This window comes from Drosophila kikkawai, chromosome 3R (genome assembly GCF_030179895.1).
Source record: "Drosophila kikkawai strain 14028-0561.14 chromosome 3R, DkikHiC1v2, whole genome shotgun sequence".
Taxonomy (NCBI): domain Eukaryota; kingdom Metazoa; phylum Arthropoda; class Insecta; order Diptera; family Drosophilidae; genus Drosophila; species Drosophila kikkawai.
The window spans coordinates 33,867,333-33,888,436 of NC_091731.1; the positions used below are offsets into that span (position 1 = coordinate 33,867,333).

The 21,104-nt window shown below is 44.1% G+C and overlaps 5 protein-coding genes across 6 annotated transcripts; 4 read left to right on the forward strand and 1 right to left on the reverse strand.

Moving 5' to 3' along the window:
- Positions 1 to 23: 23 nt before the first annotated feature.
- LOC108085852 (uncharacterized) lies at positions 24 to 1,934 on the reverse strand. The gene is made up of 3 exons (XM_017182610.3): positions 1,608 to 1,934; positions 421 to 1,549; positions 24 to 346 (listed from the first exon to the last, which is right to left on the reverse strand). The coding sequence occupies exons 1-3, from the start codon at positions 1,824 to 1,826 to the stop codon at positions 273 to 275; spliced, it is 1,422 nt and encodes a 473-aa protein (XP_017038099.1). The 5' UTR covers positions 1,827 to 1,934; the 3' UTR covers positions 24 to 272.
- An 87-nt stretch (positions 1,935 to 2,021) lies between these two features.
- On the forward strand, positions 2,022 to 3,669 carry LOC108085843 (pyridoxal phosphate homeostasis protein). Its single transcript, XM_017182601.3, has 6 exons — positions 2,022 to 2,208; positions 2,278 to 2,374; positions 2,439 to 2,651; positions 2,725 to 2,872; positions 2,928 to 3,169; positions 3,232 to 3,669. The coding sequence occupies exons 2-6, from the start codon at positions 2,282 to 2,284 to the stop codon at positions 3,298 to 3,300; spliced, it is 765 nt and encodes a 254-aa protein (XP_017038090.1). The 5' UTR covers positions 2,022 to 2,208; positions 2,278 to 2,281; the 3' UTR covers positions 3,301 to 3,669.
- Positions 3,670 to 5,303: 1,634 nt separating this feature from the next.
- Mlc2 (myosin light chain 2) lies at positions 5,304 to 7,627 on the forward strand. Its single transcript, XM_017182674.3, has 3 exons — positions 5,304 to 5,431; positions 6,209 to 6,451; positions 6,651 to 7,627. Exons 1-3 carry the CDS (start codon positions 5,429 to 5,431, stop codon positions 7,071 to 7,073), a joined length of 669 nt encoding a protein of 222 aa, XP_017038163.1. The 5' UTR covers positions 5,304 to 5,428; the 3' UTR covers positions 7,074 to 7,627.
- Positions 7,628 to 9,041: 1,414 nt separating this feature from the next.
- Positions 9,042 to 14,421, forward strand: Rsod (Related to Sod; the record flags this gene model as incomplete). The annotated part of the gene is given in 11 exon segments (XM_070286365.1): positions 9,042 to 9,200; positions 9,203 to 9,299; positions 10,243 to 11,155; positions 11,219 to 11,771; positions 11,830 to 12,486; positions 12,548 to 12,831; positions 12,886 to 13,207; positions 13,266 to 13,347; positions 13,410 to 13,602; positions 13,663 to 13,943; positions 14,007 to 14,421. Coding segments are annotated over 11 exon segments (3,651 nt in total), but the record flags the coding sequence as incomplete, so codon positions are not given.
- A 118-nt stretch (positions 14,422 to 14,539) lies between these two features.
- Positions 14,540 to 16,782, forward strand: VhaAC45RP (VhaAC45-related protein). 2 transcript variants are annotated; one of them, XM_017182664.3, is made up of 3 exons: positions 14,540 to 14,997; positions 15,307 to 16,112; positions 16,157 to 16,782. In XM_017182664.3, exons 1-3 carry the CDS (start codon positions 14,671 to 14,673, stop codon positions 16,305 to 16,307), a joined length of 1,284 nt encoding a protein of 427 aa, XP_017038153.1. In that variant the 5' UTR covers positions 14,540 to 14,670; the 3' UTR covers positions 16,308 to 16,782. The 2 variants fall into 2 exon arrangements, with proteins under 2 accessions (XP_017038153.1, XP_017038152.1); XM_017182663.3 differs by having other exon boundaries at positions 15,307 to 16,379.
- The last annotated feature ends 4,322 nt before the right edge of the window (positions 16,783 to 21,104 follow it).

The window sequence follows — 21,104 nt, forward strand, 5'->3', positions numbered from 1 at the left end:
TCTGAATTTAAAGGCCTTAAAACTTGTTTAAACAACACCCAAAATTTTATTTGGTTATTGGTTATTATGTTTTCACAGAAATTTGGCTAAAAGCTTTTCACAGAAATTAGTTTGGGCTTAAGATTCTTTGATTAATACACAAGGCATTGAATGAGGTTTCATTTGGTCCTTATTTGTATTTAAAAGCAACAGCCGTTTATCTTCTGTTTTTTAGTTTGCTTTTCATTTCGTTTTCTTTCCAATTTTTAGTAATTTTTTGGGCTTTTACGGATCTACTTTATGGAAGGGCTGGGGCTGGTCTTGCGATCGCGCCTGTTCTTGTTAGAACCCTCCTTTGGCGGGTTACCTGTTAATAAATTAAACAAAATTTATAATTTTAATTCATTTAAATTAATAAGTAAAATAAATCCCATAACTCACTTGATTTGATGTTCCTGTGAGGCTCCCGTCGATCATTGCGCTTGAAGCTGGCCACAAAGTTCTCCTGCTGGGTGAGCATTGCCCCCTCGGAGGTGGGATGACCGCTACTGGCCCCCAATCGACGGGCTTGGAAGTCACGGTTCTCCATTCTCAGCCGCTCGTAGTGATCGTCCGGATACTGGCGACGAATTACTCCTGAACGGGTGTTGTTGTTGAGGCTGCGACGGTTTTTAGTGGGACGATTGTCGTCGGAGCTGGCAATCACCCGATGTGGCTGCTGCCGCTGCTCATCCACACGGCGCCCCTGGGCAGGATACGGACGCTCTGGCGAACGCCTGTACTTGGCTTCGCCAGCACCGTGGACACGGTCCGGGCGTCGCGACTCACCGCCTTCTTGGGGACGTGAGCTTTTCGATCTCCTCCGGGACTCAGTCGCTCCAGCGGCCATATTCAGCCATCTTGGGGAATCGTTGGTGTGGCTTGTGATCTTGGGAACCCTGCGGTAGCCCAACTCGGCACTGGTGATGGTCGGCAATCTACGGGATTCCTCCTTGTGCGTTTTCCTAGACTCCCCACTTGTGATATTGGGCAAACGCTTCAGATCCTCACTCGTGATGGTGGGCAGTCGCCGGATGTCTACTGCGCCACTGGTGATTTTCGGGATGCGCAAGACATTAGGGGTGCGCTTGGCCTCATGACTCGCGCCCTGAGCACTTCGTCTGGAGGAGTGATGTTCCCGTTCTCGTTCCTTATCCGTATTAGTAGGTCTCCAGTAGTGCCGATGCTCCCTGCGGTGCTTCCCCGCCTCCAGCGTCTCCTTTTGTGACTCCGGACCCCGAGATCCCCGGAAACCGGTCTCCATTCCCAGTAGCGGCGAACCCACCTGTAGATTGGCGCTCTGAAACATTTTGTTGCTGTCCTGCAGCATTGGCACCAGCATTCTGGCTGGTTCAGTCAGCAAGTCGCCGGTGTACCTTCTGGAAGGGTTCACAATATACTCTCCCGTACCGGTGCTCTCCTCGCCATCTGAATATGTAAAGGGCGGCAGGTTGACATAGGTGCGGACATTTCGGCACATTTTTTTGCCCCTGTACCCCAGTTCAGCGATGCCAGGGAAGTAATTTTCCCACTGCAGGTAGCAAAAATTAGAAATGCTTAAAAAAAAAGAGGATCAAAGGATCACTTGCCAGGTAAAATATGCTGTAGGCCAGGACGATGGCTAGCAGCAGAATGGCAGCAAACTTTGTGAACTGCAACAGGACGACCACGAGCAGGCCCAGCAACACCTCCGTATGCTGCACCCCAAGAAAGTCGAGGCTCTGCCGGATCTCGGAGATACGCAGCCTGGCCAGCTGCCCGGCGGCAGAGTTCAGGGTATCGCAGGCGCACCGTATGGCGTCAGCCATTTCGTAGATTTAGGATAAGGCGTCTATGTAAAGCCCAGTGCTGGTGGCATTTTAACCAAAACAGGTGTCATAAATGCTAAAAATTGGGTAGGACTGACAGGCTAGGAAAAGGTAGTGGAAAAGTATTTTTTATTTTTATTTATTTCTAATTTGTCGTTGTATTTTGTAAACCTTTAATCACATTTTAAAGATAAACATGGTTTTACCTGGCAAAATTTGAATTCTAAGCTTTCGATATGTTATCGATAGTAATAACAGTCAATTAGAAAAACAGAAACATCGATGTTTGCGTGTGACCAGATGCAAAAAAACCCTCAATACAGCGAACAGCTGATTTGGATAAGTTTGTTTTCTTTTTTTAAGGCCGCAATTCCCCTTATCTGTAAGTTACTATAATTTCCTGTTATCTGGGTTTATATATACACCGACTTGATCGTTAAACCCTTTACAGTTAAATGCTTAGACGCACAATGGCCGAATTTGACGTAAAAGCAGGCCTGCAGCACGTGTTGAAGCGCATTGATGAGGTGCTCCTGCAGCGTCCAAAGGTTAGAGTCCCCAGAATCCCTTTCCTGGTGATCATAGTAGTGAAAGTTGCTATCTTTTCAACAGGAAATACAATCGGCAAAGCCCTTGCTGGTGGCTGTAAGCAAAACAAAGCCTGCGGAAGCTGTTATCGAGGCTTATGAAGCCGGACAAAGGGACTTTGGCGAGAACTATGTGCAGGAGCTGGAGGAGAAGAGCCGGCATCCGGACATCCTAGCCAAGTGTCCCGACATCAGGTGGCATTTTATAGGTCACATGCAGAGCAATAAGATCAACAAGGTCTGGCGTTGCTGAGATAAGATACCAAAGAGAAAGCTTCAATGCAAATTCCCCCCTTACCACCCCTCTACAGGTGCTATCGGTCCCCAATCTGCGTATGATCCAAACCGTGGAAAGCGAAAAACTGGCCAACAAGCTGGATGCAGCCTGGTCCAAGCAGCTGCCACCTCCTGAGCAGCCCCTACAGGTGCTCATCCAGATCAATACCAGCGGAGAAGATGGTGAGTATTGTTGTTTTCCTGCTGAAACTACTTACAAATAACCATAAACTTGCAGTCAAGAGCGGAATCGAGGCCAAGGATGCGCCTGCTCTTTACCAGTACATCAGGAACAACCTGAAGCACCTGCAGCTGCTGGGCATCATGACCATCGGAGCCTTTGGCTTTGACTACAGCACTGGGCCCAATCCGGATTTTGTGTCGCTGATGCAGGTGCATCGTTCCATCTGCGAGGCGCACTCCTTGCCCGCAGACTCGGTGCTCGTCTCCATGGGCATGTCCAACGACTACGACAAGGCGGTAAGTGAGCCTCCGTTGTTGACGTGGATCAAACCCCTCTAAAATCTGAACTATTCCCTTAGATTGAAATGGGCAGCACGGTGGTGCGCGTTGGCTCATCTATTTTCGGCCATCGGGCGGCCAAGGCGTGAGGAGATGGGGCCGGAATGCGTTGTGGACGCCGAATACAGTTGTTTCCCAATGACGTCCGACCAATCGACCGACCTCCCTTGTATGTGAGCAGCCTCCAAGTTCGCCGTGTATCAGGTGGAGACTTCTAATGTTGTGTATACCCAGAGAAACGCACATAGTAAATCCGTAAATGATGATTTGGCGTTTAAATTTAGAAACTCATGAGATAAACAAATGTTATGTGTAGGCTGTTATTATTATGTATGTATGTATATTCCCCTCTTCGATTGTTAACCTCTCTCCATAAACAAAGCTTCCAAAGTGTCAGAGGCCCATTAATTATTCCCAGATACTTGCTGCACCTTGGAAAAACTGAATACTCTTACATATATGCCGCAGTTTTCATTAATTTTAACATTCCTTTGACTCGTATTTTGCACTTTGTTCTATTTATACTTTCGCATACATTCAATGCTACATAATTGCGTATTAGATTGTGGGCAGTGTTCTTCTATATATATTGAGGTTTTTTCTTTTTTGTTTTGCTTGGCCCGAGGCCAAAATGTCGCCTGGTTATGTGCCAAAAATTGCATTGCCAAGAGAGTTTTTCACTAGAAAATCACTTTCAATGGAGCACGAAGAAGAAACATCAGCGGAAAAATCGATTTTCATTATGTCTGATCGATGAATTATGAAAGCCTTCACGCGGGGATCCCACTATTAATTGATATATTTTCCGTTTGATTTTCATTAATTGAAAAAACCTTCATTAATTATGTCATTAGCCAAGATGGAAATAGTTTGAAATGAAGCCAAATAAGGATGCGGTTGGGTTACCATTAATAATTTTAAATATTTCGGTGAGGGAAAGGACCTTAAAAATATTTGATTTTCAGCAGACAACCTCTAGATAAATGTATAATTCTATAAAAGCCCATATAATATATAGAGAATATTTGGTAACAGCTAATAATAGAGATTATTTTGTTATGTTACAAATGACGAACGCTTCAGATTTAATAATCCGATGTGTCATGGCAATTAAATAGTATTTTAGATATAATTTGAAGGACTTTTTCAGCCTAAAAGAAGTCTGGAATTCTTAAAAATATATAAGAAAAACCCCAAAAGGTACAAATAATAATTTTAAACAATTTTAAAGTTCAGCTGATCATTTAAAAAGTGAATATTAAAAAGTCTACCCATTGTTATGCAATGTCCAGGCCATCGGTCGCATATATGTAGATAAAGTCAGATGTTTATTGTACATTTGTTGCCGAAATAACTCTGGTCCAATATCGGGTTCGTTGGATATTTATGCGCCACGAAATCCGCCCGATCTCTGTGTATATATGCCAGAGATCTATAGATTTGGAATTCTCGCCGCTCTTCATATTGCACAATGTGCGAGGCACATTTCGAAAACAGAAAAAGAAACGCAAAATGCGAGGCAAAACATCGAGTATATAGGCATGAATAGATATATATATGTTATGTGTGGGATCTGGGATATATGTATGCATGTACTGCCAAGGGAAATGTAGGTGATTTCAGCGCAAGAGGACACCTTTGGGGAGGTGGCTTCAAGAGAAACCAAAACAAAACAAAATGTGAACCAAGACAGGGGGAAATGTATCCATCCATCCATCCATCCCACAAAACAGAGAGTGCGATCCGAACACCTAGCGGATCCCGAGCCGAATCGAACCGAATGGCACCGAAATAAATTCCGAACATATGTATAGGCTTCTGCTGCTGGCCCAAGAGCCAAAGCCAAAGCATTTCTCCGTCGTTATAATTAGATTTTTGATTAGAGCAGCGCCCCCCGATGAGTAAACCGCTCGGATACAGCTCTTATGGCCTATAGCCGTAGCGGCTATATGGCTATAGATTCCCCCTGTGCCCCGCCGATCGCCTGGGCGGACCTCGCCTTGCAGATACTAAAAAAGGCAGCACGAATATTGCGGATACAGATACGCGAATGGCGGCCGAAGATACCCGAAGCATCGCCGAACGGTGGCCCAAGGTGGAAGAAGCAGAGCGGCGCCGAGTTCTTAAAACATCATTGTCTTGGCGATAAAATCAGCCAGAGATTCAGTGTGCTCTGACCGCTCGACTCGATTAGACAACACATCAAAGTTCAGCACCATGGTAAGGACTCGTCTTTGGAGTACACACACCAGAACACCCGAACAGAACCGAACCGAGGACCTGGATATATGCAGCAAGGATACGCCCGTCCAACGTCCATTAGTGCAGTGAATCATATGCATTTTGAGATCTCAGAGATTAAGACATAATTCCGAAATGAATTGAAGTGAATCCTTAAAGTACAACTCCATGGTGACCTCGCTCACCTTCTCGTGTGAATAGTGTGAATATATAGAATCTATAAATGGATCGATCCGAGTGTTACGCGTCAGTAACGTAATCCGATATCCGTTGCGGGGAGCAAGCGAGACGGCGAGTGGCGCACACGGCGGCGAGCTTACGTAACAAGCGTCCGGTTTATTAATAGCCAAAGTGGAAAATTTTCTCGCCCCAGATACATTATAAATTTTCCTGCCTTCTAATTGGAGAACTTTCGAATGGATAACTTTAAATTGGAGATTCTTGCAATGAAGGAAACTCCAAGGAGATTAGATCCTAGATATGGATTATTGTCGATTCTTCTTTGGAGATCTTATAAAATACTTCAAGATAAAGATCTAAATAGGCATATCCTTACAGCTGATACTATCAATGGTTAGCCACCAGTCAGAGAACTTCCAATTAGATATCCTGACTACACGAACAGAAGAAGCCTTAGCAATGAAAGACCTTCAGACCTACTGACCCCAGACTTCTGGACCCTTGACCTGAGTTCCATTAAACCTTAAAACCCAATTGATTCCTAATCCTTTTTCCCCTTTTTTTTTGTTGCCACAGGCCGATGAGAAGAAGAAGGTTAAGAAGAAGAAGACCAAGGAAGAGGGTGGTACTTCAGAAACCGCTTCTGAGGCCGCATCTGAGGCAGCAACCCCGGCACCAGCCGCAACTCCTGCCCCGGCCGCCTCCGCCACTGGTTCGAAGAGAGCGTCGGGCGGTTCTCGGGGCTCCAGGAAGTCGAAGCGCGCTGGCTCCTCGGTCTTCTCTGTGTTCTCGCAGAAGCAGATCGCCGAGTTCAAGGAGGTGAGTGTTGGCAGACCACCCAAGACATTTCATCCTCCCATTTCATTCCACTCCACTCCGATCCAAACTCCCAACTCCAACAACATTCCCATCCCCAACCCCCCCATTGGCATCTATCACATCTTGTCAACGACCAAGTCACCAACCCACTCTCTCTTTCTCTCTCTCTCTCTCTCTATCTGAACGAACGAATGATCAGGCCTTCCAACTAATGGATGCCGACAAGGACGGTATTATTGGCAAGAACGATCTGCGCGCTGCCTTCGACTCCGTCGGCAAGATCGCCAACGACAAGGAGTTGGACCAAATGTTGGGCGAGGCCTCGGGTCCCATCAACTTCACCCAGTTGCTGACCCTGTTCGCCAACCGCATGGCAACCTCCGGTGCCAACGATGAAGACGATGTTGTTATTGCTGCCTTCAAAACATTCGATAACGATGGTCTCATCGACGGTGACAAATTCCGCGATATGCTCATGAACTTCGGTGACAAGTTCACCATGAAGGAGGTTGATGATGCCTACGATCAGATGGTGATCGACGACAAGAACCAGATCGACACCGGCGCCCTGATCGAGATGCTCACCGGCAAGGGTGACGAGGAGGAGGAGGAGGCCGCCTAAGGCAACCGTTCACATCCTAACTTCTAACTCAACATCCATATTACAGCCAGAAACCAATATCAGAAACGTTAAAATCAATCAGTCAAATCAGTAATAATAAACGTAATTAAAAGAAATGCTCGTTTACATATGTAGATTCTCAGTATCTTGTAATCTCTCTTTTGTTAACCATCGACATCGACACCGATACCGATCCGATTCAAGATCAATCGAACAACACAACAACATCCTGATCACTGATCACTGAACAACTGAACAACTGAACAACTGAACAACTGAAACTTCTTCAACAACACCTTTGGTAGCGATCAACAAGCAAGCAAGACCAACTCGTAGCCATTTACCATGTATCTGTCCATCATAGTTAGGGATACCTATTTACGATCACGTTCAATGTCACAGCACTAACAGCACTGAAACTGAAACTGAACTGACGCGTAGTTTTCTAGTTGATTTACTGTTAAATTTTACACGTAAAATTTATAAAACAAAAATGCAAAATCTATTTTATTTAAAACACCTATAAAATCAACAAAAAAACTTAAAAACAACAACCAAGCAATGTCTATTTTTATCGCTGTCCGTTGAAGAAACCGCAGAGAGATGACGAGATCGAGATCGAGGATCGAGGATCGAGGATGATGATGATGAGGTGGAGGAGATGATAATGATGATGTAGGGAGGAATGATGACGAATATGGATGCGATTATGATTATGAATATGATGATGATGAACAGGAGGAGGACAAAGATGATGATTAGTGGGTAGCTAGGTCGAGTTCGTTAGGCCTGCTCTCACGACGTTTTTGAATTGAATTTGAATTTGAATTTTGAACATGAACAATTTGTTTAGCGAGTTTTGTGAGTTTTGATGTTTTTCGTTCGATTTCGTTGATTCTCGCAGGACCAGGAGAGAGAGAGGCAAAACCTATATAAACTATATATATGTATATTAACTGAGAGCCAATTATATATATCCTTCTATAAACACTAAATATTTTTATCGTTATGCATATCTATCGTTCGTTACTCAGTTTCAATTTCAATATCAATTATCAATTATCAACTATGAGTTATCAATATTATTGCAAGTTATCGAGAGTTAGGCTAAAATAACAGAGAAACATTAAGTTCATTCACTGTAATGTTTTATGCGAATTTACATAACTAAATGACTTAACTTAATCACCAACCACCACCACAACATCTTTCTGCTTATGAACTATCAGCGTTATAAACAAACAAACAAACCAAGAACCCAATTATGATATCTGAAATATGAAGAAACGATCAAAACAACCAACCAACCCCAGTGTTTCTAGTTAAATAACTTCGAGGAGGAACCAACTCCGCCCTGGGATTTGGCGGGGCGGAGGCCAGGATTTGTCATCTGGTAGTTTTATTTTTGGGGCTCTCCCTATCGAGGGCCCAGACCATGAACCACTAGTACCTAGGCTGATCCGAGGATCAGGACACTAACACTCGACACGAGCACACATCATTACACACTCTAGACACACACTATCATACACTCTAAACACAACAAATGTTGTTAAATGCGAATCGAATCTTTACTTCAGTATAAATTAAGCTACACACACACACACATAAGGCAAGATGAGAAGAATCTAAAAAATTTTTAACCCGGTCAGAAATATTAACAAAACAAATTAAAAAAAAAAAACAAACAAGTATACAAAGAAAACAAAAAAAGATAAAAAAAAGGAAGAAAACTAAGAACTGTTTTTATACAACTTAATTAAATGATGATCATACAATGACGAAGTCTTGAAATAAAGCATAAGCGAGTCGTCTTGATAAAAAACACAGATCCACTTGAGTTTGACTTGTGGGGGACTTTGGGGGAACTTCGGGGGGCTTTACATGACTCAGCTGAGCTGTGCCGACAGGCCAAAACAAAACCGCTGATAAAGCAGGCGGACAAAGAGAACTGAAGTGCAGTAACTCCCCACACCCAGCCGAGTCGATGGCTTGGCCAAAAGCAAAGCCGAAACCTTCGAGCGACCAGTTTCCAGTCGAGTTTCGGAGCGCACGCATGCGCTCTACCATGTGAAAGTCCGCCACGATTGCCACATCTACCTGGCAGTTACTATTCGTTCGGGAAATCAGGGTTATTCCGGGAAGGGAAAACCAGAAGTATGGCTCAAGTTCGACACCTTTTGTGGTTCATTTCCGCCTGCTATATTGCATCATGTTCGAGTGGCGGTAAGTAGCTGGGAATCGATACCATTGTATGCAAATCTTTAGAGTCTGCGACACTTTTGCGCTGAAGAAATCGAAAGTACGAGTATCTCAGAGCTGTATCTCACCACACTCTTGAATGCACAGAAGAAAATTGGGTACACATTTTATTTATTTAGAAACAACAGACAAAGAAAGAGCAAGGAACATGCTATAAACTTTAAGACTTGTATTTAGATATAGAAAATTACTTCTTAACATTCTTAAGTGTTTAATATTTATGCAGTTTAATTTATAAATAATTAGTAAGTTATATATAGGTTTTCTTGTAGTAATTAGGTACAGGGAGGGGTTCCTTCATCAGACATCATTGTAACTTTGCAGGGTATTCCAATTTTAGTCGGAAGCTTGAAACACAGTGAAGGAGTCATTTCCGACCCTATAAATCATATATATTCTTGATCAGCATCAACAGGCGAGTATTTCAAGCCATGTGGGAGAGAAAAAAAAATGTTACAATTTTTTTTAAAATTTTATAAGGGGTTACATCATTAAAATTTCCAAAAATCAACAAAAATTCTAATTTCTTAAAATTTAAAATTTAGTATGCAGATTTGTTAACCTTATAAAAACTAACTCAGAACAGTTTTCCGAATTGAATTTAAGCCATTTTTGGCTTTGTTATAGATTTTTTAGTTTGTGATTTTCTCAAAAATTATATAAAATATTTAACAATTTTATTAAAATTATATAAGGTGTTGAAAATTTAAACAAATTTGTCAGAAAAGGTGAAAATAAGGAAAACATTTTTAAATATATTTAAAATTTTACATTATTTAAATTGTCATACAAAATGTTTTTATAATTTCTTTCTCTGCTTCTTTTATGATTTCCCACCACACTCGCTCTCTGCTCGTTCACCCGATGGATCGATCACTCTCACTCTCCGTGGCTTGGGATTCCCCAGCTGATGCCCAGCATCTGATCGCTTACATCTCGCAGCGCGGTCTGCATGGAGAGATTACGTTTCGGCAGTTAAATGCCACCACGGTGGAGATCAAGGCCAATCTAGAGGCCACTCTGCAGTATCCCGACCAGGTTTGGAGTTGGGCTGTTCGCCGGTTCCCCGTGGACTATTCCAATACGGATGCCGATGAGCGCTGCGAACTGAGTCGCCTGGGTGGCCAGGTCTTGAGTTTCGATGAAGATCTGGAGTATCTGGTGCTGCCGGGCAATGAGACCTCAACGTGGGAGCGCAACATGCAGTTGATCGGGGATCGGGGGATCTGGGGCAAGTCCCTGGTGCTCACGGAGGTCAATTCGAATGTCCGCATCTGCGCCACCATTACCACAATTCAGAGTTCCGTAGAGCACATGGCTGAAGCGCGCTTCAATACTCCCGTCGCTGGATCTGTTCACTTTCGCTGGCTAGCTCCTGCGGAGGGAGCCAGTGGGGATACGCTGATATACTCAGATTTGTATCACATCAGAGAGCAGCCAGCGCCGCTGGAGGGAAGCGGCAATGCGGAGGGATCCTTCACCCAGCATCACTGGAAAATCTTCGTGACGGACATCTTCAAGCACGATCATCACCGCACCGAGGACAACTGCAACTTCCTGCAGCTGGTCTTCGATCCACAAGGAGGTGGTTCTGGTCAGGGAATTGGTGACCTGGATGCACGTCTGGGCAGGATTGGAGTGGCCAAGAATGCTTTGCGGTCGCCACAGCGCAGTGTTTTTAGAGATGCTCAGCTAGCGCTGCTGCCCTCGGATCTTACCATTCCCCACAGGACTCTGTACTTGGTGCTTTTTGATAACCAACATCCGGATACGTACCTGGCCTGCACCAAAATCCGTCACGTTCAACCGTTGACGTACAAGTGAGTGGTATCCATCCTTGTCCTTAGATATTGCTTTCTAATGTATGTATCTTTTAAATCCAGGACCTTTATCAACTCGGGAGGTGTCAAGGGAGAAGTCACATTCACGCAGCGCTCCAAGTTTGATCCCACCTTTCTCAACTTCACCCTGGGAGCTCCTCTTTCCCAGCATGTGAGCCGCAAGTTCGCTGAAGATGTGGCCGCCTTCCGGATCCACAGCCTGCCGCCGGTGCCGAACCGCATGGGTCACGACGACTATTGCTGGACCACCGGGGAGATGCACAATCCCCGCGAGGTGACCGAAAACATTCCGCCTCCGGGTTACGGAACCCAGGAGCAGTATCCCATTGGCGATCTTTCTGGGAAGCTACAGGGTCGCAACAAAGGCTACTGGCACCAGTATGTCTTGCCCGGAACCAGCTCCGAGCTGAATGGTCTCTACTGGGATGTCTTCTTGCCACTTCAAGGTCGGCACAGTATAGATCAGAGGAGCCTGGTCATCTATACCTTCAACCGCACGGATGTGAACAAGATCACCCAGAACATATGGGGCTGCTCCAGTCTGGGACAGTATCAGCGGAATGGAATCTATCAGCAGAACATGGTCACGGCCCAGGTGAGGAATATTAATTTACTTAAAGGGAATAACTTTACGATTATTCTTCCTTTGTTAGGTTCTCTTCCGTTATCCAGTTGTGGGCCGAGTGATCTTCAGGCAGGCGGCGGAGCAGCCCTGGCAGGACACCACTGTGCTCTTTGAGTACCTTATCCAGGCAGATGGATCCACGCAGAACACTACCTCCGATCATCGTTGGGCCATCCACAGCAGTGCTCCTGGAAAGGACTTTTACGACTGGCAGCAGAGGTGTCTCTCTGCTGGACCCGTGTACAATCCCTTCCGCGTGGACTGGGGCAATCGCAGTGCCGATGACTTCTGCCAAGCCAACTTACCAGCCATGTGCCGCATGGGAGCAATGGATGCCAGGCTGGGCACGCTTACGATCGCCGGAGGCAGACGGGTTGCTCAGAAAATAAGCAGAAGGATGTTTGTGGATGGTAACCTTCCGCTCTCGGGACGTCACAGTATACTGGGCAAGTCGCTGGTCCTATACGAGGATAATGGCCCCAAGGCACGTGGGGAAAGGCTGGCCTGTTCCGCGGTCATTGGACACTTTCGCCGGAAGGTGGTGGCCAAGGAGTGGTATGCCAATGGAGATCCTCTGACGGTCAGCGGAAGGGTTGAGATTACCCAACAGTCGGAATACGATATTAGCAATGTGGAAGTGCAGTTCAAGGGGCTGCAGGATAACACGGGCTATCATATACATAGGGTAAGGGATCTAAATCCTTTTTGGTTTCTTGTTTATATATCTAAAATCTTTCTTATTACAGACACCTGTAGAGGCCAATTTGGCTTTTCCCTGTGAGGCTTCCACTCTGTATGGAGTGTGGAACCCCTTCGAGGTCAGTCCCAAGTCAGCGCCACCTTCCAAGCGGGGCACTACCGATCAGTACGAGATGGGTGATCTGAGTGGCAAGTTCGGGGACCTCAAGGGCGTTACCCACTTTGAGGATTCCTACAACGACACTCATCTGCCGCTGTTCGGCTACAACAGCATCATAGGACGATCTGTGATCATACAAAAGAGGCAAAAGAATGCCCGATGGGCTTGCAGGTGGGTTAACCCCATTTCTCCACAAGATCCCCTTCACTACACTAATCTTTGCAGCACTTTGGAGCGTGGCTACAGTCCCAGTGAGGCCAGGGAACTTAGGGCCATTGCCTCTTTCCATCATCCCACGGGCTATGCCTATGGCTACATCAAAATGACGCAGCTGATCCACAACGATGGCAGCCAGTCGGAGACGGTGATTGAGGTGAAGCTGCGGCATCCAGGCAAGAATGATCGCAACTCTACACAGAACCACAATTGGCAGATCTTTGTGAATCCAGTGGGCGTGGATGCGGCTGTAAAACCCACCAATACCAGATGTGTGGCTGGAGGTTATGTGTGGAATCCTTACTATACTCAGTTGGCAGATCCACTTAATGTGAGTTTACTGAAGTCAACAATTACAGATCGTTTCTATTAGGATCTTCCTTTTCTAGCTGGATCTCTATGAGCAGGAATGCGGTCCTGATAATCCTCTGCGCTGCTATGTGGGCGATGTGGGAGCTCGCTTAGGAACCATAGGAAAGTGATCTTTGATTTATCCACAAATCATTATCAATATTATTATCATTATTCCTCTGTAGATCTTGGAGGAGAACGTGTGGTCTTCACCGATTCGAATTTCCCTCTTGAGTCTCCTGTGGGTGCCATCGGCCGCTCCATTGTAATATTTGGACCCGATCACTCCCATGAACGCTTTGCCTGTGCCAACATAGAGCCCGATCACAATGTCATCAAGTACATCAATCTTCAGAAGCCGCCTCGCTTTGTGGTGTAAGTAACTAACCTACCAAGTATCTCCTTTATTAATATCATACAAATTCCCCAAATTAGTGCCCAATTTCTGGAGGAGCTGCGTTCCGTGATGGGTATCCCAGAATGGATGTTGGATGTGGATGCTCGCAAGACAAAAGAACTGCATGGCGGTGCCTGCATTCAAATGATCATTCACTTCAAGGGTCCCTTGGCTCATCGCCTGGAGCTGGATATGTCCCGATTGGTAGCAGCTGGAAGATTGGAGTCACCTAGTCTCTTCATTCCGGGTTATGTGAACCAAAAGCGCAAGGCGACCATCTCGTATCGCACCTGTGGAGTGAGGGATACCAATGAGAAGCGTGAGTTGTTTGTTGGTTTTATTATTTAATATCAATTAACTTATTTTTATATTTTTAAAACAGGCACCAAGAAGTTCAAGGGTGGCTTTTACTCCTCAAGCTTAGCTCCAACTGAACCAAAGCCCTTTGTATTAGCAATTGTAGTCATTGGCCTAGCCCTTAGGTTTTTGTAAATAGAAGGAATATTGAAACTGAATTGAAATATTTTTTAAAATTAATCAGTTAAAAGAATCCCCATATTTACTCATTATACAATTAATACTCAACTTGATCTAAAAATGTTAGTCATTAGTTTAGCATCTAGATGTCTGTAAATTTGAGAAATTATTATTTAATAATTTTTGTAAATATTTCATCAATATATTTACTTATGTAAACTGTATAGTAATTATTATTGAGATATTAGTATTAAAGAATATACCCCTTTAAAATATTCAAGTCAATATCATATTAACGTCTTTTGAAAAGACGTTACCTTAAAATACATGGAAAACTGACCTACAATATGTTAGCATTTCCCTATTTCCCATACATAATCCACCACCACTGTTCGCCTTTCGAGACCCACCACCACTTCTTGTTTATTTCTGCGCATGTGTCTCCCAAATCGAATTTTCAACGCATACATATTTACTCGTAAATTCCACTCCAACCCGGACAACTGGCAGTCGAAGGTGATAGAGAATCGCGTTGAGACGTATTTTTTTAACATAACACATCCCCGAGAATGAGATACATTCTCTGTTTAATTGGGCTTTGCCTGGCCATCGGCAGCTGCACTGCGTCCATCAGTGGACCGTTTATCCTGTGGGGTCACCCTAAGGTATCCGGTCTGCAGTCAGAGGCCTTGGTGGACTCCAACAGCAGGGAACTGCCGCTGACGCAACTCTTCGCAGAGGCCAGGGCCATTGTGTTGTTTGTGCGGAACTCTACCAGTCGATTGGAGGGCACCAAGTATCCCATGTTCGAGAACCTCGTCAAGAGCGGTGCCTGGACATATTTGCCTCAGCGGAGATTGGCCGCAGAGCCTTTTGGAAGCAATTCGCACATTCAGGTGAGTGACCAAACATAGAGAAAAATGGATACAGAAAATAATGTTTATATATAAATTCATAGGCTATTATAAATATTAAAAGTCGAATACATATATGATGGTTTTCATCTGAGATGAGATAGAAATCTTAAGAGTATTTCTTGAGAAATTAGTTAATATTTTGATAATCTGAAGAATGTGCAAATTAAAAAATTTATTGTATAGCTATTTATGGCTTCACCTTTTCCAAAAGGGAACCCTCTAAGATTTTCTGTAATCCATTACCTCTTAAAAAAATCAATACACCTCTAACCCAATTTCTCTGCGCAGGTCGTGAGCCTCTCGGGACGCGGCGAAGACGACGACGCCAAGATCCTCACAGCTTACAACGAGGCCCTGGCCACGTATGGACGAGGCGAGGTTCTAGGTATCCTGGCCAGCCGCGAGGAGGAGGCCCACTTCCTGAGCAAACGTGAGGCAGCTGCCGCAGAAGGAGGAGCCGAAGAGGCAAAGCCAAAGACGGAGGGACCCGAGGAAACCGAGGCCAGCTTCATCTACATAGCCGAGGGAAATAAAGCAGTTCTCAGCCTCTATGGGCCGCTGGAGCTGCGACTGAGCAACGAGACTCTTCGCCTGGTGGAGCACATCAAGCAGATCACCTTTGATGACCAGCGCCAGAAGGGCTACGGCAGGCTGAGCATCACCTTCATGCCTTCGGGAGAGAAGTGCACACTGCGCTTCAAGTTCTCGCTGGTTCGTGGCTCTTGGACACTGCGCAACGTGGAAGTGGAGTACAGGGAGCTGAAGAGTGTGCTTGTGGCCCGCGGCGATGAGTACTCCCTGCCCTCGGCACCGGTTGGGTTCTCCTATCGCTGCTCCGCCGAGAACACTACCTTCACGAATCCAATAAGGAACGAGACCATCCAGAGCCTGTTGCTCAGCGACTTCCAGGTAGAGCCGTGGCTGAATGGACGCACCAAGTTCGGCGAGGTCTACGACTGTGTGGGCTTCGTTTCGGCCCCCATTTTGGCGGGTTTGTTTGTGGTGACCCTGCTCCTGGGCATCCTGGGACTAGGCATCTCCGCCATGCTCAGCATGCACACGCCCAACAGATTCGAGAGCACGCGCAGCAAGCAGTTGACCTTTACAATTCAGGAGTAAGGGGGAGGAAAGGAATAAGTTCATCTGGAGGAGCCACTGCCATGTTCGTCCAGATCACCTATGTGGCGTTCAAGCCTCTGGCTTTGTTTACCCTGGCCATTGAGCTCTTCCTCATTCATCTGTTGTTTGTGCTCATCGTGCTATACGTTTATGTGCTTTGGTATTACTGACATCAAGTGAAGATTGTAATCCTATGCATAGAGTAATCGAGGATAAAACAATAAACATTATAAAAGTATAAATGTTGGTTATTAACAGCAATTGTGGTGTTACTGATAAACCTGAACATGATATAAAATACACACTAAAGACACAAAGATATTCATAACTTATTCCAGTGTATAGTTATATTAAAACACCTCTTTTGTCTGTCAGAACTATTCAATAACAAAAATTATATCCCATTATAACCGAACTCTTAAAAGTTGTCAACAACAAAATGTTAAACTTCATGAACTTCATATATAAATAATAAATATTCAGCCGATTGTGTAAACGATTTCAGCGAGAATACAAATTCATTTAAAATTTGTCTGCAAAAACCATGATAAAACTTATTATAAAAAAGATTATTTACTTAATCTGGCCTCTTCAAGTGAATGAGATATGGCACCAATAAAGCTTCATTCAACTTCATTCACTTTACTTATCGAGTGTTTCACTTGGGAAAAGGGCATTAAAAAGTATAGTAAAAATATATAAGGTGTGCCTTAGATTTCTCATTCTAACATTAAAATATTTAAATATAACATTTTAAACTTTACCAAAACTATATTTTCTTTTTAAGTAAAGCCAATCTGTTAGATTCCCATGCCAAAGTTCAGCCCACAAGAAAAAGTGAAAAGCATTGAAATTCTGCGCAGACTGCCAAAAAAGGATGACTTAAGCTTGTCTGGAAATTCTGGTTATCTCGACGGCGGTGTCTCACTTTTATTTATTTATTTTTTTTTATTCAATTTGCCACACACTATACCCCCTTCTAACCGAACGGCAGCTCACTTTCATTGGTCTCACAGCGGCAATGCGCGCAATTAAGCCGCGTTCACCGATAGAGATGCGTGCGAAGGCTGGGTTTTTACACTGAAAGGAAATAGTAGGAAGTAATGAGTAATGAAAATTTAAAAAAAGATAATCAATTTATCTTTTTGGAGTAATACAGAGGCTTAAAATGCTTCATAAAAGAGGGTAAAGGTTTTACTCTTAATTACAAAAACTAATTTACTTTAAACTTAACTTGATTTATCGAATATTTTTGATAGGAATTTGTACTACATACTGCTGTCGTCTTAGCTTGCTATTTAGTTACTAAATATTTTGTATCTGTACAAAAGTATCTGTATCTTTTTTGACTGGACCCCGACCAAGCCCAGTCTGCTCGCTGCAGCCTCTCTTATTTATGCATCATTAAGTCACGCCAATGGCTCGTTTGAGCCACTTTGGTTTGTTTTGCGTGTGCGTTTGTCCAGTCGGGGTTTTGGGTTTTGGTTTTTTGGGTTCGAATTCGGTTTCTACGACTGACACTCGACAAGGGGACAGTCGTCGGAGTCGCTGCTGGCTGTGGGCCACCCACTTTTCTCCACAGATTTTCCAAATACAAATTTTTGGTGTGTGTGCGATCCCCGGAGAGAAGAAGCGAGAGGAGATTGCGATCGGGGCACTCACCATATTGGCCATATTGCTGGACCCGCGGAAGTGGGTCGCCTTTCGGTCGATTGCGTTCACTTTTTTCCTGAGCGGCTCTTTACTTTTACTGTCAACCGAACGTGCCCCAAGTTGCAAGCAGTTCACTGACTCGCCCCAAACACAGAGATGGCAAGAGAGAGAGTGAGAGTCCCGTCCCGCACCTGATTCTGTAATAAGAATCGCGATCGAGCGGCCAAGCTGGCAAAAGTTTGTGAAAGTTGCTGCCAAACGGGCTGTCCAGGAGCCGGGCATATCAGCCACATGATGTGCAAAGCTAAAGAGACGATGCACTTAGAGAAATTTAAACTATAGGGGCTTACTTTAATCTAAATATATGTGAAATTTCTTAAGGGAATACTCTACCCTTTATGCTATTATTAATAACTTAACATAAATTGTTAAATTTTTACAATTATATAAACTCAACCTACCAAAACTATTATCTTTTCCTTCAGTGCATTGGGAATATCAACCGGTATTGGCTTAATTTCTCCCTCACTCAGCATCCATCCAAGTGATGAGTTTAAGCTTTAATTGCCACTTGCTGTTCGTAACCACAACTCTTAAGAAAAGGGAGACAAATCTTTGCACTTTCCTCCTCTAAGGGCCTTATATAAGAACCCAATCCACACACATAATGCGGCATGAAATTGAATTATTTTCACGGAAGCTGGACGTGAGAGACCCAAGTCGCGGATGCTCCACAATGGATTGGTCTTTGGAGTGGGGATTAATCAATTCAAAAGGGCTGCAAGCAGCGGAAATGGGCTTTGTATCTGTAACTCTGAATGTATCTCCGCATGTATCTGCGACGAGTGCACTGATGTTTATCTGCAAGATTCGTGCACTTGGCGGCGCATTGGTAGGTGATGAAATTCATGAGGATTACGAGTGCATCGTGGGATGAACTGGGGGTCTGCCCTCTATAGATGATTCCCCGCAGATTGACCAACTTCTCCTGCTGTCGGCAGCTTGAAATATGTTTCTTGTCATGGCTAGGAAATCGGGTCAAGCGATCAATCCAAACGATCGGCGGCACTCACTGAAAGTGGCAGTCATCCCGAGTCACTTAGGAGAGTCTGCAGTTTGCAATTTGCAGTTTGCAACCAGCAGCTAGCTAGTTGTGGGCCTCATAATTACTCCGCTCAATATTTGTGTTAAGTTTTACGATTATTGCCACATTTTTCCAGCGAAAGAGAAATCGCCAATTGGCAGGATTGGCAGATGTCTCAGCAGGGGGAAAAGCAGTCGAGGCATAAACTCAGTTGCCTCAGACCTGACAAATGTCGCAGTCCAAGTGAGTGCACTCTAAAAATATGGGATTCCTTGAAGGAAAATGGTTTATGAGCTGGGAAAATTAAAGACATTCAAAGATTGACAGTTTTCAGGCAAGTTTTAGAGTTATGTATGTCGAAGCTCAGGACATTATTTAATGTATTACTAAGACCACTTTATCACTTTTTTCCAGTGTAACTAACGCAGTGAAAAGTGCGCAGGCGCAGCTCTGGAGCACTCGAAACGAAATGAAAAAGCGAAAAATCAAAAGGCAAAGAGCCACATCAAATTGGCGACATTTCGCACACAAACATGAGGATCCATGGAGCTTTGGATCCATGCAACGGAGGAGCAGCCATCAAGCATCGAGCCAACACCATGAAACATTAAATATTGGCCACTGGCGACAATCCGATGCGTTTAGTAAATCAAAGCGTTAATTACTTGATTTGGTAAGCGGTTTCCCAATGCGCCAAAAAGCCCCCGAGTTTGCTTGTTTTTCTAGCGTTTCGTTTAACAATTTTCCCGCAAATATTTGCACACCTGTCTGACTGACTGACTACCTGTGCTGTTGCTGCTGCTGCGTTGGCGAAAAGTGAAATGCGCGTTTAGAAAGGAAAAGGAAGATTTGCTCTGGGAATATTCGAGATATAGATGTTAGCCCGGTTCGCTCCATTACCAGAGACCTTGACTTATTAACACCTGATTTCTAGCGGCTTGGATTACGGCTTGGATAAGTACAGCAGCAGCAGCACCGGAGATGTGTATTTTATTTTATGGCCGTGTCGCAAGCTTAACGCCCTGTTAAGCCGGCTAAATGCAAATGCCGCACACAGACCTGCCGCAAATAAATGGGCTCAATTCCATCCAAAGCATCCACATCTAGCATACGTAGTACCACTCACCTTTGGTGGGAGCTCGTTAATTGCTCCGCTTTGGTTACAGTTTGTGGAGCGTCTTCCAATTGCGCGCAACACGTGAAGGTGTCGCAATTTTCGGGCTCTCGCAGTCTCGGCTCTACTCTATATGCAAGCGATATGGAGATCCGCAGATAGACCATTTGCTCCGAGGCCGAATCTTTTGGCCAAGGCGCTGGCAATGGGCTCCAATCAGTGCCACTCGATCTCGGTTTAGTTCATCTTCCCTCAGCGGAACACGGAAAATAATTTACACATTTTGTGATAATCTAGTTGAGGGACTTTTTGATTAAGTGGGAAAATATAGAGAGATTTCTGGCAAGGTAATTTTATTTAATTAGGTTTAAAATTAATATAAAAGCCTAGTATATTAAGATAAAAAATCTAATTAAATACTAAATTATGTTGTCAATTCTTTGGAGCTTAAATTAAATAATGAAATAGCAAAAATATAAATGAAATTTAAAATAACTTGAGAACTAGATGAAGTTCCTGTTAGAAATCAACAAAATCGTAATAAAAGTATTCAAAATTATTTGAAAAATGTTATAAATTAAGCTTAGCTAATTAAATATCTATTTAATATTAAAAAATTTTCCTCTGTGCATGCCAAACGATTGGGAGTGGATTCAACACCAGCTCGCTTTTGTTTCAGCCAACATTTTTCACCGTTTGCCACCGGTGAAATTAATCCGCCTCTGGCATTGGGTAATTAAGCTAATTAGCTGAGACTGGGCTGGAACCAAAGTGCAGCCCACCCAAACGGTATGCAAAATTGAAGCCGAAACACTGACGAGGCCTTTCTCACAGTTGCATCATACCAAGAGTCATAAGTCGGTGGATTAAAGATTCTAAATTTGGCCATAGTTTTTTTTTTTTTTTTTTTGGGAACTTTTTCTTAGGCCAACCACCAGTAGAAAACTTGCTTTAAATGCGATTTCTTCCCCAACTTGCTGCGGCCAAAACCGCACACACTAACCCAAATTCCCCAGCTTCAACTCCAAGTTGAGGCCGTATCCGAATCCAAATCCGAGTCCCATGATGTAGAGCCCCCCGCAGAGGCGTCCATTATTGCAATTAAACTAACAATCG